The 14,870-nt window shown below is 57.7% G+C and overlaps 1 protein-coding gene across 1 annotated transcript in view; it reads right to left on the reverse strand.

Moving 5' to 3' along the window:
• Window positions 1-4,583: 4,583 nt before the first annotated feature.
• The window catches only part of SPSB4 (splA/ryanodine receptor domain and SOCS box containing 4), an 89,128-nt gene continuing 78,841 nt past the window's right edge, over window positions 4,584-14,870 (reverse strand). The window contains exon 3 of the mRNA XM_062178779.1: window positions 4,584-5,788. Coding sequence (XP_062034763.1) covers window positions 5,661-5,788 — 128 coding nt within the window. The 3' untranslated portion in view covers window positions 4,584-5,660. The remainder of the gene's footprint in view (window positions 5,789-14,870) is intronic.

Consider the following 14,870-nt stretch of genomic DNA (forward strand, 5'->3'; position numbering starts at 1 on the left):
AAACACTGCCAAGCGCACCCCGGCAGCAGCCCAGCCGATCTGCAAGCTCCTCCTCTTCCTCGCTGAGCAAGCATCTGGGGTGTTCTGTGCTCCCCACTGAGCTGCTTGTGTGCCTTCCCCACCAGCGCCGTGGTATCCCTGGCATCCACAGTGGTGCCTGGCACATAGTAAGCCCTCAATAAACAGCAGTACTCACTGAGTGCGTGTGGCCGTGAACGGGCAGCCAGCATGCCTGCATCGTCCCTTGCCTGACTCCTGCGTCCCCTGAGGTGCTGCACACTACGGACCCAGCCTGCTGTTCAGCCTTTCCTGTTCTCCCTGGGACCGGGGCTATATTTCCCCACCTCTATTCTTGTCTGCTAGCCATGGCCCTCTGCCCCGTGGACCCTCCAGAAAGGCTGCACACACACACAACCTGGACCTCACCATTCAAATCCTCTGGGGCTCCTGCAGCAGCCCTAAGAAGTCTTGTGCCGGGCCCTGCACCTGGCTCTGTTTGTACACAGGTGGGTGATCCTTTGGGAAGAATACAATGTTGGTGGTCACCTGAGGCTCTTTAGAGATGCTTCAGGGGTTTAACACCTGATGTGCAGGTGGGAAACAGGTGCTCAGAAGCTCCCTCTCTTTCTCACATTTGCAATGAATTAGCTCTTATCTATTTATGTTTTCTGGTGTTGTATTCTTGCAATCCTGCCTGGTGGTGCTATAGACAAAAGTCTGTTCAATTAGATTCTCCTCTTGACGCCCTGGATCCATGCCACCCCTCCTCTCTGCCGTGCTCTGCATGTAGGAGGCTGACCCGAGCACTTCCCCATCAGGACCCCTTGTCTGCTCTGTTCCCCAGGTGCTCAGTGAACGGGAGGAGCCGACAGGAGAGGGGAGAGGGACGAGCGACAGTCCAGGTGTCCTCGCCCTGGCTGCCTCCCTGCCGGGCTGTGCTCTTCCATCTGCGGCTGCCTCTCTCTTCCAGCCAGGGTTTTCCTTTTCCCTCTTGAGTTCCCTTTACCTGGCTCTTCCAGTGGTCACAGTGGTGACGGCTTCCCAGTGTTGCTGGCCCATAGACCAGCAAGCACCCCCCCTGTTTCTGGTGCCTCCGAATGCTGCCCAGTCTGCCATGGAGGTGTGCCGATGCCTCTCGGCACTGCCCCAACCCTCACAGGCTGAAGGGTATTCTGACCACCCCATTCCCATGCTGAGATCCTAACCCCCAACGTGATGGGAGGTGAGTAGGTCAACAGGGTGGAAATCACATGGAATCGGTGCCTGTGTAAAGGAGACACAAGTGGAAGCTGGCAGCCAGCACCCGGAGGGTGGCCCTCACCAGAATCGACCATGCTGGCACCTGATCTTGGCCCTCCAGCCTCTGGACCTGTGAGCCCTTTTGACATTGCTGTTGTTATTATTTTAAAAAAGATATATTTATTTATTTGAAAGGTAGAGTTACAGAGAGGCAGAGGTAGAGAGAGCAAGGTCTTCTATCCACTGGTTCACTTCCCAAATGACTGCAATGGCTAGAGCCGGGCTGATTTGAAGCCAGGAGCCTGGAGCTTCTTCTAGGTCTCCCATATGAATGCAGGAGCCCAATGACTTAGGCCATCTTCCACTGCTTTCCCAGGCCATTAGCATGGAGCTGGATCAGAAGTAGAGCAGCCAGGACTTGAGCCAGTGCTGGCACCGCAGGTAGATGCTTGACCTACTACACCACAGTGCCAAAGGACTTGGGCCATCTTCTACTGCTTTCCCAGGCCATAGCAGAGAGCTGGATTGGAAGTGGAGCAGCCAGATGTTGAACCGGTGCCCATGTGGGATGCCAGCACTGCAGGCAGTGGCTTAGCCCACTATACCATAGCACCAGCCCCAATATCGCCCAGTCTTACTGGGACACATTCCAAGGCCTGCAAGGCCCCTGGGCATCATCCCTGCACCCTTGCGCCCTCCAGTGTGTCCTCCATCACCTGGGACCCCTCAGCACTGTCTACCACACTCTGAGCCCCTCACACCACAGCACTGGCCTTGGCTGTGCCTGCCCTCCTCCAGACCCCTGCTGCTGCATTCAGTAGGCAGCTGGTTGCATGGCAGCTCTCTGCTGAGGTGTGTGGGTGCCTTTGGGTCTGGCACAGAGCCTGGCACAGAGCCACGTGTTGCATCAAAGTGATGATGGAAAGGCAGCTCTTTCCTTCAAATGCAGCAGCCTGTCTCCCCAGGATGGTGAAGTCCCCGGGCACATGGGACTGCCGCTGAGGACGGTGCTGCTGGGAGAAGAGGAGGTCACTTTCTCTGATTCCCCGACGTGGGCTGACTGGCTGGACACTCAAACAGGGCCAGGGCCCCTCATGGGAAAAGCCCATGCTTATCGGTAGACAGAGCAGTGGGAGTTACTGCCAACACGTCAGGGTCGGCGGTCCCTGGCTTATTATTCCCCAAAGCCAACAGAGTCGTGGACAGGAGCAGAATCGTTATTTGTCAAATGCGTTATCTTGTTTAAGGGAGCAAGGTTTGGAGATACTAGGAGACAAGCCATTCTTCTAGGAGGGTCTGTCTCAACTTCTATCCGAAGCAGCACATTCCAGGACAAACCATGCTCAGTCTGCTCTGATTCCTCTATGGTTACTCAGTTGCTCCAGTTTATCCTCTCTGGGAAATTCTGCCCACACTGTGGTCCTCATGGGGCAGGGAGTGGTTGGAGCAGGAGCCAATCTGTACTGCAGAACTGTGTAGCATCCGGGCAGCTAGCTGGTCCCCCTCTCCGCTCAGCACCACCGGAGAGGAGGAGGAGGACTGGTGAGGACTTGCTGGGATGGACCTGGCCACACTGGCGTTGGTCCCTACTTGGCATCCTCCCATCTCTGGGTGTGCGGGGTGGACTGGGGTGGCGTCCTCTGCTCCAGGCGGTGTGGTCTCACTGGTGTCGGCAGCTGTCCCGAGACCATGGCCTGAAGAATCTCCAGGGAGGGTTGGACAGCAGCAGGCCCAGTCCCACCCAAGAGGCCCTGGCTTTCCTGGCCTGGGGAAAGGCCCGGCACTGGGACTGACCACACAGCAGCTCTGGGGATCTGTCACACCACCCGGCTCTTGATGAGGGGGCCAGGGAGCTCCTTCATTGTTCTCCAGAGTTCACTGTCCAACCAGGCCCACACATGGTATCCCGAGTGTCAGTGACTGGTTTGAACAGCAGCGGCCAAGACCATGAGGTCCTTCAAAGTCAAGTGCAGAATGAACAAGCGGCCCCTCCGCCCGAGCCCAGCCTCAGTGAGGCTGAGAGTGTAGTTACCACCCAGGCCGTGTACTACATGGATAGTCCAGAGAAGCCAACTGGGAAGCCTGGCGCAGCCCAGGGAGCTGGCGTGAGGGAGCTGCAGAGAGCAGCCCCGTGCTGGGGGGTGGGGTGGGGGTGGGGCTGCAGCTTTCAGTGCTCAGCTTCCGTCAACATCACCATGACCCAGCCTGACTTTTCTCTGCTGGCCTCAATTTTATTAACACACGCACAAGAAATAAGGTAATAAAACACATGTGGAGGGGCTGGAGTTATGGCACAGCAGGGTAACCAGTTGTTTATCGTGTCGGCACCCCACATGGGTCCCACCTCCCCTCTTTCCTATCCCACGCTCCTGGGAAAGCAGCAGATGACGGCCCAAATGCTTGGACCCGTGCCACCCACGTGAGAGACCCGGATGGAGTTCCAGGTTCCTGGCTTCAGCCTGGCCCAGCCCTGGCTGTTGCAGTCATTTGGGGAGCGAACCAGCAGGCAGATCTCTCTTTCTCTGCCTTTCAAATCAATCTTACAAAGCAAACACATCTGACCCCAAAGCCTGAGGCTGTGCCCCTTCAGGAACCTGCCTGCTGCAACCAACAAGAGCAGACACAGGAGGCTGAGGTCCGAGCCGAGGTCAGAGGGGGGAGCGCTGCCGTGAGGACTGGTGCCACAGCTCGGTTTTCTTGTCCATCCTCAGGCAGGCTGTGTTCCCTGCAAATCGTGGGACTGGGGGCCAGCATCCCATTCCAGTGCTGGGTCGTGTCCTGGCTGCTCCACCTCCAACCCAGCTCCCCCTAACGTGCCTGGAAAAGCAGGTAACTGCTTGGGTCCCTGCCACCCACGTGGGAGACCTGGATGGAGCTCCTGGCTCCTGGCTTCAGCCTGGCCCAGCCCTGGCAGCCTTCTCATCTTCCCGCACCCACTCCGAGGGCTCCTTCTCACTTTACCCCGCCGCACTACAGATGTCTCTCCCAGCCAGTGCCGCAGCAGCCTGCGTGCCGACTCTGACCCCACTGCTGACTTGCCACCTGCCCTCAGCCCCTCGAGGGATCGGTGCTGCCCCTTGTGGCAGGGTGCGCGCACCACGGCCCCTGCAGTTCCACCTGGAAAACAGCGCCCTGGAAGGATGGCCCTGCCTGGCCCCAGCCTCCCACGGCAGTCTCCCCTTGGGCAGCGCGGCGTGGCCCCAGAGAGCGACTTGTGCTTCCACCATCAAGGACGTGAGGACAGCCAAGGGAGGCCAAGCGTGCCGGCTCCAAGGTCTGAGACTGCGCCGAGGGGCGGCAGCTCTCCCCACAGAGCACGCGGTGGACGGCGGGGGACCGTGGACAGACTTTATTAGAAACGCTCCTCATTCGCGGTCAGATTCACATTGAGGTGGGGGCAGGCAGCGCTGCCTGGGGCTCTGGGATCTCACTGCTGTGGCCACGTCCGGCCAGACGCGAGTGTGGGCAGAGTGCGCCCGGGGCATACAGGAGGCGCCAAATGGTGGCGGTGGCAGCAGTAGCGGCGGCGGCAGCAGCAGCATTCCCAGGAGAGGACCAGGCTCCCGGGCGGCTCCCGGCGGGTGGAGGATGTGTCCCCACAGCCCCCCTTCCAGCGACAAGGCCTCCCCCATGGCTCCCAGGCTGATAAATAAACAGCACATCACACACACATTTGAAACAAGGAACAAACTCGTACAAGTCTCCTAAAGTGAAAAAATAATTCGCTCAAAGAAAGCTTTGTGACAGCCAGGCTGCACCCTGAACGGGCCCCGGAGGGCTCCCCAGGGTGAGGACACGGGGGCTCGGCTGTCACGGTGCCCCAGCCCCCTCGCCCCTTAGCACCTTTGGACTTCTGTGCTCCTCACACTCCTCCCTGACAATGCACACACTGCTGAGAATCCCCTCACCGAGCCGCGGGCCCTGGCGCCGGTGGCCAGGGGGCCAAGGCCGGGGGCTGGGGCAGGGCGCAGGGAAGGGGTGAGTAAACCATGTCCAGAGTCCAGAGAGGGAATCCGCAAGGCCTGAGCGGGGCTTTGTCCCCTCGCCAGTCGGCGGCTGCCCTGGCGAGGGCGGGGCCCCTGAGGCCATCTTCCCCTGGCCCTGCCTGCGACCGAGCGCCCAGGACAAAGTCTCCTGCCCCAGCGTTTTGTTCTTTCTCTCGAGTGAGGAAACAGGGTCTGTGGTCAATATGGGCGGCCGCCGTGTCCCTGCCGGGGTGCAGGACTTCCACAGGGAGCAGGCTCCGGCCTCAGCTGCTCCGTGGCTTCCACGCAGGAGTCCGCCTTCCGGGCGTCGGCACTGAGCCGGCAGGCTCCTCCTCCTTCCCGAAGTGGGTAGCAGGCCGCGGCCTCTCAGAGCGCTGAAGTCCTGGGACAGCCCTTCCGGAATGCACCGTGTGGCCCTGAGGGTCGGGCCGTGGCTCACTGGTACTGCAGGTAGTTTTTGAGAGACTGAGGCAGGGGCAGGGAGCTGATGTCCCGCAGGCGCGGGCGGCCCAGGGCAGAGCGGATAGATCTCCGGCACAGGTCCATCAGCGGCAGGGGCTCGGCTGCAACGAGAGGGCAGTGGTTAGAGTCTGCCCGCGCCTCCCCAGCCCCTTCCGCTCTCACCGCCCCCGCACAGGGTCCCGGGCTTCTCCTCGGCCTAGGTCAGTGTCCTGTCCGTCAGACTGAAGAATCCGTGAGTCAGATGGGCGGGGAGTGGCCAGCAACAGTAAGGAAAGAAGGGGCGCCCACAGTACGGATGAGCGCGGTCCATCAAGAGTTGTGTCTGACACAGGTGCTTCGGGCAGCTCGGAGGAAAAGTATTGACCAAAAGGTTTCAGCTGCGGCCTCGGGCGGCTCTGTGGGGGCCTTCCTCTTCCTCAGGTCAGGCCCTGAGGGGGCTGCCGGCGAGCCCTGCGGTTTCCCTGGGGCTCCCTTGCTCTGCCAGGGGAAGGACACGTTTTCTTCCAACACCCAGTTCTGGAAACACTCATAAATTAAGATCTATAAGCAATGGCGCCTCTGGTCACAGGACCGGCTGCACAGAGCCCCCCTAGCTTCATCGTGGACGTGCTTCCTAAGCTCGCTCTCTTCCCAGTTTCCGACTGGCCCTGGAGACACAGAGATAACTAGGCCAGGGCAGGGGAAAGCTGGAAGTGGGGCAGGGCTGTCGGGCCAGAATTTTAAGTAGGTGAATACTGTTAATAGAGTATAACAGAGGCGGAAGGCCCTGCGTGCACGGGGACAGACCCTGGCAGCTCCTGTACGAGACAGCTGGGTGAACTCTTCAGAGAGAGGCTGCCCAGTTGAGTTTTAAAGGGTGAACAGGAGTGCACAGGCTAGTGAGTGGAGCTGGCCTCCGAGGCAGAGAGGCACACACTGGGACAGGCCAGGGGTTTGGAGGGAGAGGGGCAGTGGCCAGGTGGCATCCGCTGCATGAGGAATGAAGGGCGGTGGTCACGTGTCCGCTGGTTTCCCTCTGAGCCTCCAGGAACATCCTGGCACCCAAACCTGCAGCTCACTACTTGATGACAAAAGAACCAGTGATATTATTTATTTATTTATTTATTTATTTTTTGACAGGCAGAGTTAGACAGTAAGAGAGAGAGACAGAGAGAAAGGTTTTCCTTTTCTGTTGGTTCACCTCCCAAATGGCCACAAAGGCTGGCGCGCTGCCGATCCAAAGCCAGGAGCCAAGTGCTTCCTCCTGGTCTCCCATGTGGGTGCAGGCGCCCAAGCACTTGGGCCATCCTCCACTGCACTCCCAGGCCACAGCAGAGAGCTGGCCTGGAAGAGGAGCAACCGGGACAGAATCCGGTGCCCCGACCGGGACTAGAACCCAGGGTGCCAGCACCGCAGGCGGAGGATTAGCCAAGTGAGCCGCTGCGCCGGCCAGAACCAGTGATATTTTAAAAGCATTCTATGGGGCCAATGTGTGGCACAGTGGGTTGAGCTGCTTCTTGTGATGCTACATCCCGTATCAGAGCACCAGTTTAAGTCCGACTGCTCTGCTTCTGGTCCAGCCCCCTGCTAATGTGCCTGGGGAAGCAGCAGAAGATGGCCCAAGGGCCTGGGCTCCTGCCATCCATGTGGGAGACCCAGATGGAGTTCCTGGCTCCTGGCTTTGGCCTGACCCTGCCTTGGCTGTTGTGGCCATCTGGATAGTGAACCAGCAGATGGTTCTCTCTCTCTCTCTTGCTTTGCCTTTCAAAAAGTAAATCTTAAAAAAACTCTAGAATATTCTAAGATACAATAAAACTCTAAAGTGGTAAACATTAAGAGCTGCGATAGCAATAGGGAAGGGAATGTGCTCCAGAGTGTGTTTCACAGGGGCTTTCATTGACTTGAGCCATGCAGTTAAAAGTAGAGCTATCAAAATTCAAGTCGTACTTGGCACATGCACGAGAGTTTCTACTTGAGGTGAGATCCCCAGGCTATGTGCATGGAGCATTAACAACATCACTTTTACCTCCATAGCCTCCCTTAACCCTCACAGTGAGGTTGCAAGGGGAGGCCTGGCCATCCTCTGTTTTTAAAAAAATGTTTGTTGATTTGAAAGGCAGAACAATGGTAAGAGAGGGAGAAACATACACTCTCTCTCTCTCACACACACACACACACACAGAAAGAGAGAGAGAGAGAGAGAGAGAGAGAGAGAGCAGTCTTCCATCCATTGGTTTACTCCTCAAATGTCTGCAATAACTAGGACTGGGTCAGGCTGAAGCCAGAAGCCAGGGGCTCCATTCTGGTCTCCCACATGGTTAATAGGGAGCCAAGTACTGGGCCATCTTCTACTGCCTTCCCAGGTGCATTAACTGAATTAGAAATGAAGCAGCTGGAACTCAAACAGGCACTCTGATATGGGATGCTGGCATCAAAAGTGGGGGCTTAACTGCTGAGCTACCACACTGGCCCCCCCCCATCCTCTTTTTTCTTTTCTTTTAAAAGATTTTATTTATTTATTTGAGCGGTAGAGTTACAGAGAAAGAGAGAGGGAGAGAGGTCTTTCATTTGCTGTTTCATTCCCCAAATGGCTGCAACAGCCGGAGCTGTGCCGATCCAAAGCCAGGAGCCATGAGCTTCTTCTATGTCTCCCATGTGGGTACAGGGGCCCAGCCCATAGCAGAGAGCTGGATCGGAAGAGGAGCAGCCAGGACTCGAACCAGAGCCCATATGGGATGCTGGCGCTGCAGGCAGAAGCTTAGCCCACTGAGCCACAGCACCAGCCCTATCCTTTTTTTCCTAGGTGAACCCCTGCCTCCACAAGTCACACAGTCAATGTGCCCAGGCCAACACTTGACCCCTCCTTCAGGCTGTCCCAATCTCTCCTCCAGAAGCAGCCCTGCTTGGACCCCCTCCTCTCTGTCTCCCATCTAGCTCACTACTGGCCACAGGTTTTCACCCAGTAAATCAAGCATCTGGGATCCCCTGGCCACCCCTCGGTCTTCGGTAACCTGACAGAAGCTGATCCAGCTTCCATGATCTCCTTTTAGTTCCTGTTGCACCAGCGCTTGCTTCCTTGTCTGACTGAGTGTGAGGAAGAAACTTCTTTAATGAGCAACTATTATTCACCAGGCAAGGTGAGGATGCAATACAATCGTAAGTACTCTTTGCTGAAGGCCCATCTTTCTTGTCTGCATCAACTCCCAAGCGCGCAGGCAGCAAACTCATCACAACCACCCCTGGGGTGGGAACTGCTCTCACCATTCCCAGCTTAAGGAGGAGGAAGGTGAATCAGGCAGGGCACGCCACTTGCCTACCGACACGCAGCCAGGAAGTGCGCCAGGTAATTGGAAGCTGGAACTGTCTTACATGCGAACCACATTTATTGGGCATCTGTTCTGCCATCCTTGCTAGGTTAGGTTTAATCTCACGAAATCTCTAAACAATCGCCTGGCAGAGATTCCTGCTTTAGAGAAAAGGAAACTGAGGCTCCGAGAGGCGGCGAGGCGTGGGAGTCAAAGAGCCCGAAAGCCTGCACTGAGGCTGCCTGCTGCCTCCCTGAGACGCCCTGGCAGAACTGAAGGAGTCTGGGGGCTCGGCCTCTGACCTGTAGCTCCGACCTGTCCCAGCTCACCGCTGCCCACCGCTCCCACACTGCTTGTCACGGCATCCAACCTGAGCAGCAAGTCCACTGTCCATCTTCACGCAGGGGAAGCCCCATCAGCCGTGAGCAGGATGGAGCCACGGCTGCATGAGGAAATGCATGCATCGCCCAGACGTAATTCTGAGCGGAAGAAAAGTACATCTGGTGTGAAATCTCTACTGTACAGCGTGCAAGGGCAGGAGATGAAGTTAGGGCAGTGGCAGGGGGGGTGCAGGGGAGGGACACAAGGGCCCCCGGGGAGTGGGTGCAGCTCTGCCTCTTGCTGTGAGTTCTGGCTCTATTAGCGTGCCCCATGTGTAAACACCACCTAGATCCTGTGCCTTCTGCATGTGGCTCACACTTCAAAACCAAGTTTCCATGAAAGGAAAGAAGTCACCGAGTGAGGACCTCAGCTTGCTCCCACAAGCCAGGCCCCCGCCTGCCTGTCCTGGTGCAGCAGAGTCGGGCAGAGGGGCTTGGAATCCCAGTTCTGGCTCCCACCAGTGGTGGCCCAGTCCCACTGGCTCATCTGCGTGGAGACACATCCGTCTTGTCTGTGTGACCAGGACAGCCACACCTCCGTCCCAGGCTGCTGTGACAACGCCACAACCACAGCCTGCTCCTTGCCTGACGAGTGTGCCTTGTCTCAGGCCGTCCACCCGAGAGGTCGCTTTAAAAATAGCCTCATCCACAGACGGCGGCTCCCGATCTGCCTCGGCTCATCATCCTAGCTGACAACACTGCTCTGCTCTCGATGAAGATTCAGCGGAGCCAGGACGCTATGTCTGGTTCTGGGCTAAAAATATCACACGGCAATCATTTCTCCAGTGACCTGAGCGTTCCTTAATTCCACAGCATGACCCTGGGTGAGCCACAGGACTTCCCAGGGACTCTGTTTTGCTGTCAATGAAAGGGAGGTTAGCTCATCTGGCCATGACATCTGTGTCTGTGACGGAAACGGGTGGAGGGCTGGGCACAGGACTGGAGGCTCGAGCTGCCTCCCTGGCAGGGGTTGGGGGACACCAGGACACCCTCACCCTTCATTTACTTTTTGAAAAACAAAGCCAACGTTTTAGGTCAGGAAGTGAAATTCCTTGTGATAGTTTTAGACAAGGGTTGGCAGATGGAGAAAGGTCTGAGTGACAGCCCTGAAGCCTGAGCTGCAGGAGACCAGGGCCTGGCTTGTTTTCAGGAAGAGAGGTGAGAAGTTACACGTGCGTGCAGTCATGGGCACATTCACACACGGTGCTCACCACTCACCCATGTGGCCGTCGGGATATCACATTCACATCTCTGGCCCCATCTCATGTGGCTCCTCTCGCCCCGAACTCCCTCCCCACACTGCTTGCCAGGAGCACACCTCTGCTTCAGGACTCGAGGCAAGTGTCAGCTCCTGCCCTGGGCCTGCGGCTGCCCCGTCAGGTGTGAGCCCATGGACAGCACACCAATGGACGAGCGTATCCGACCTGCAGTGGTACGCTGCCTGGAAGACTCCCAGCCCTGCACCGAGAAGCCCTCCCGGCCAGCAGGGACCTCGGCTCACATGAATAAAGCAGCTGGAATCTGGGAGTTTCCTCTTGACAAGTTTTACTGCTTCCCCAGCAAAAAGGGGTTGTGACTAGGGCTGGGACAGAAGCAGCATCTTTGGATGAACTTGGCGCCAGGGACATTCATCAGCACAGACGGTCCCCACAGCCCAGGTGGGGCCGCATTCTTTCCTGGGACAGACGGCTATCAAGTTACTTCGTGTGCACAGAGGAGTGTTGCTCGGGAAAACAGCCCTAAACAAGGCCCGGCCTGCCCTAGCAACGGCACAGAGCGAGGACGGGGACCTCCGGAGGGGAGAACCCAGCACATGCGGTGCCAGAAAGACTCCAGCTCAGTTTCTCAGTCGAGCTGGGCCCCTATCTACTCTCCCTCCCAGCAGCTCCCTGAAATAGCAGGAGAGAGGTGTGAAGGACACGATAGCAGCGCTGGGAAACAAGGACAGCGGTCAGCAGGCTGGACATTTGGGTAAATTCCAGGAGGGCAGAAAGCAGGCGGCCAGGTGGTAGAGAAACTAAGCAGAGAACCTGGTAGCCCTGGCTCTCACCAGATGAGCTCCAGAGAGGCCCAGGCTCCATGGAGCAAATACTGGGGGACCTTTTCAGGAGCTGTCATCCCAACCCCTGGGGCAGCTGGTTCCCACCTCTGCCCCAGCAGAAGTCTGAGTCCAACCTTGGTAAAGGTGGGCAGCCTTTGCGAGTCACCTGGTCAGTACTGAGGTCCAACAGAGAAATCGAATAGGATTCAAGCAAAACCTTCTGTGCAGCACTGGTGGGAAAAGAGAGACGCTTCCACTTGGATGACGAGCCGAGGGTCCGGCCCACGCACCAGCTCCTTGACTCAGTGAAAGGGGTCAGAGAGTATTCTCACCTAAAGCCTCCCACGCCTCTAGACAGCCACCTGTTTGGCTGTGCAAAAGAGTGCCTGCCTACCTAGTGTGACAGTTCCTCAAGGAGGCACGACGACAAAACGAGAGAGCCCACCAACAGGACAGCACACGCTCCCAGAAACAGAGTAAAGGGAACGCTGAGGGGAGAGAAGGAGGATTGGGGCCCTGCGTTTCTCTGGCAGCCCCCGGAGTGCTCGGGGCCTCCTCACTGCCAGCCTCAGCCCTCACACAGTTCTTCCCCCCCTGCAGCCGCCACTCCAAACACGGGAAACTGCATCCCAGCGTCTTCTCTGAGAGCTGCCTCCACCTCCAGCCTCAATGGAACACAGCATGCTCTCCCAAGACACCCGTGCCCTGCAGCCTTCTCTGGGCCCCTCGCCGCTGCCCCTGTCACAGAGGAAGCTCTGTCCTGCCAGCTGCTTGCGGGAGAGCCTCCTGCCTGTGTGCTCCCAGCACACGCCTTGGCTTTTCCTCTCTCCTTGCTGGTCATCTCCTGACTTCAGCCCCTCGTCTGTTGGGGCTTTGGCTTGGCCTCCCGGCCCCCTCTCCACCCATGCCTGCCACCCCTGTTGACACCTGTGAGACAGCTCTCACCACGCAGTCTAAGCCTCAGGGACCCTTTCCTCCTCCCAGCTGCCCACCCTGGGCCACACATACGCCTCAGCATCACCTCTGCATGCCCATCCCCCCATCTGAGTCTCTATGACTCCCCCTCAGGAAACCTGCAGGCCTCAGAGCCCTCCTTCTGCTCACCTCGCTGAGAAGGAGCCGGGGTATGGGCTCAGGCAGCATGATGGTGCCACCAGTGAGGGCCAGTGGAAGTGCGCGGCTGGAGACTGGGAAATGGAGTGAGTTCAGCTCAGCTCTGCTCAGCTCTGCTCAGGGCCTGCAGTGGACCTGGCCTCCCTCCTGACCCTGCTGTACAACTGAGCAGCACGTGCCTGGACCGCCAGAAGCCCGGGCTCAGCCAGCAGCGGGCAGAGTGGCCTCACCTTCCTCCCAGCCCCAGCGTCTATCAGGGTGGAAAAGGACTTGGCAGGATGCCTCAGGCGCCCTTCCACTGGTTTATGTTTGGCCAAACAGAAATCACAGTTCATCCTGGCTGGACCAAATCAAATTAAGTTTGATAGAAAAAATGCACACGAAAATGTGAATGGGAAAGCAAGTGATGCCTGTGAGATAAACACAAGATGAGCCTTGGAGACAGAGCCCACGTTGTGCCTCCTGAGCTTTGGACTGAGGCAAGGTAGGCTTCCTGGGGGAGGCAGGGCTGGGCCGGGCCCGGAGGACAGGTTGGCTCTTGCTTGCTGCTATTATCAAAGGCAGTGCTGGCTGCTCAGAGGCCTTACTCAGGTTTACCCAGTGAGGTTCACTTTGGCTGTGGGTTCACATTAGCATTGTCAAAGGAACAAGGGATCTGGCAACCTGAACCCCACATCTAGAGCCTTCCTGGCCAAGGTCATGGCAGGGCTGGAGCTGCAGGTTTGCTGCTCACTTTGCTGCCACCCCTCCCCCCCCGTTAAAGCCTGATGAGTGACTGCTACTGACCCTCTCCCAGCTGTGGGGAAGAATGGTGGTTCCTGGTGGGTACCAGGAACTCAGAGCCTCCTGGGGATTGGAGGCCTTGGCACCTGTTGGGCCTTCTGAAATCCAAGCAGACACAGGTTTGAGAAACCTCTGTGTTTGGGTTGGGGAAGGAGCAAGGAGGGGACAAAGGTCCATTCCTGGCCAGCCTCTGGGGGCCCAGGCTGGGGACTGGGGAGCTGTACTGGAGGTGAATCCTAGCTCAGCCTCTCTCCACTGCAAAGTCAAAGCCAGGCTCCTCCAGCCATAAACGCTTCTCCAGGAGAGGCTGGAGGGATACCAGAGGTCCAGGGCTGTTTCAAGGATAGACTTCGGATGAAATCCCACCTGCCTGCTGCTCATCACACAGGCTCAGTCTCCTCCTGTTGCTATAAAAAATACCTGCGACTGCACGGCTTATAAAGAACAGAAGTTCATTTCTCACAGTCCTGGAGGCTCTGCAGGTTCTGTCTGGTGAGGGCCTGGTCTCTGCCTCCTCACATGGCAGCAAGTGGAGGAGCCAAAGGAGGTGAGCTGGCTCCTTGGAGCCTTTGAGGCAGATTCCTGGATACATTCACCTGGCAGAGCCCTGTGACCTCATCACTTCCCCAAGTCCCTCTCTTCTGATGGCTGCACTGGGGATCACGTTTCCATGTGGATGTTGGAAGCACACACACACAGGCACCATCTCCTGACTCAAGGCTTGCCTTGTCCTGCGGGAACATGGGTGGACACACAGGGCCCCAGGGACTGCCAACAGGCTGGGGCATTAAGAGAAGGCGTTGTGAGGAACTGTGAGAGCCAGGACAAGGGCAGCTCACCCAGCCAGGCATCCAGGATGGCTCCCTGGAGGAGGCCAAGGAGGAGGAATTAGCTCAAGCACAGGCACGGGTGTCTACTGCTCCCCAAGCATGTCCCTAAAATGAGTGTAACACTGAATAAAAGTTCAGAATTTCCCCAAGTGATGCTCTGAGGAAGGCACAAGCCACTGCTGGAGAAATTCTAGTCTATTTAGAAGAAAACAGCGAGGCTCCCACTTCACTGGGAGCAGGCCCTGCACTCTAGGGGTCTCAGCCCGTATCTGCTTCAGCCACAGGATGTTCATGGGACAAGTCCACTGCATGCCACACTGTGGTGGACAGGACAGGGCTGCGGCCTCTGGGGACACTGGACCCTGCAGTACCAGACGGAACCACCCAAGCCGGGACCTCACTCAGAACTGTATGATCCCCATCAGGGGCCGGAAGGGCTGGGAGGAAGCGAGGATGGGGCCACTTCCCAATGACCCCATCAGCCTCCCCTCTGAGCCCATGAAGCCTGGGGCATGGTCTGCTGTGGAAAACTGGTGGCCATCGGGACAAGGCTGCACAGGAGAAAACGAAGAGGCTGAGTTCTGTTTGGGGGCTGACAGGAGGGGCACACGGGGTGTGGGCAGCTTGGCGGGACAGGTGCCAGTGAGCCATCGGGGACACGATGGGGGAAGAGGCTCTTCCTCGGCGTGCCACAGTCTGGGCCAGGGGCTCTTACCCGGCTCTCTGGTGTCGAGAGGCCCCATGGCCTGCCT

The sequence above is a fragment of the Lepus europaeus genome, chromosome 2 (genome assembly GCF_033115175.1).
Source record: "Lepus europaeus isolate LE1 chromosome 2, mLepTim1.pri, whole genome shotgun sequence".
In the NCBI taxonomy this organism is placed as follows: domain Eukaryota; kingdom Metazoa; phylum Chordata; class Mammalia; order Lagomorpha; family Leporidae; genus Lepus; species Lepus europaeus.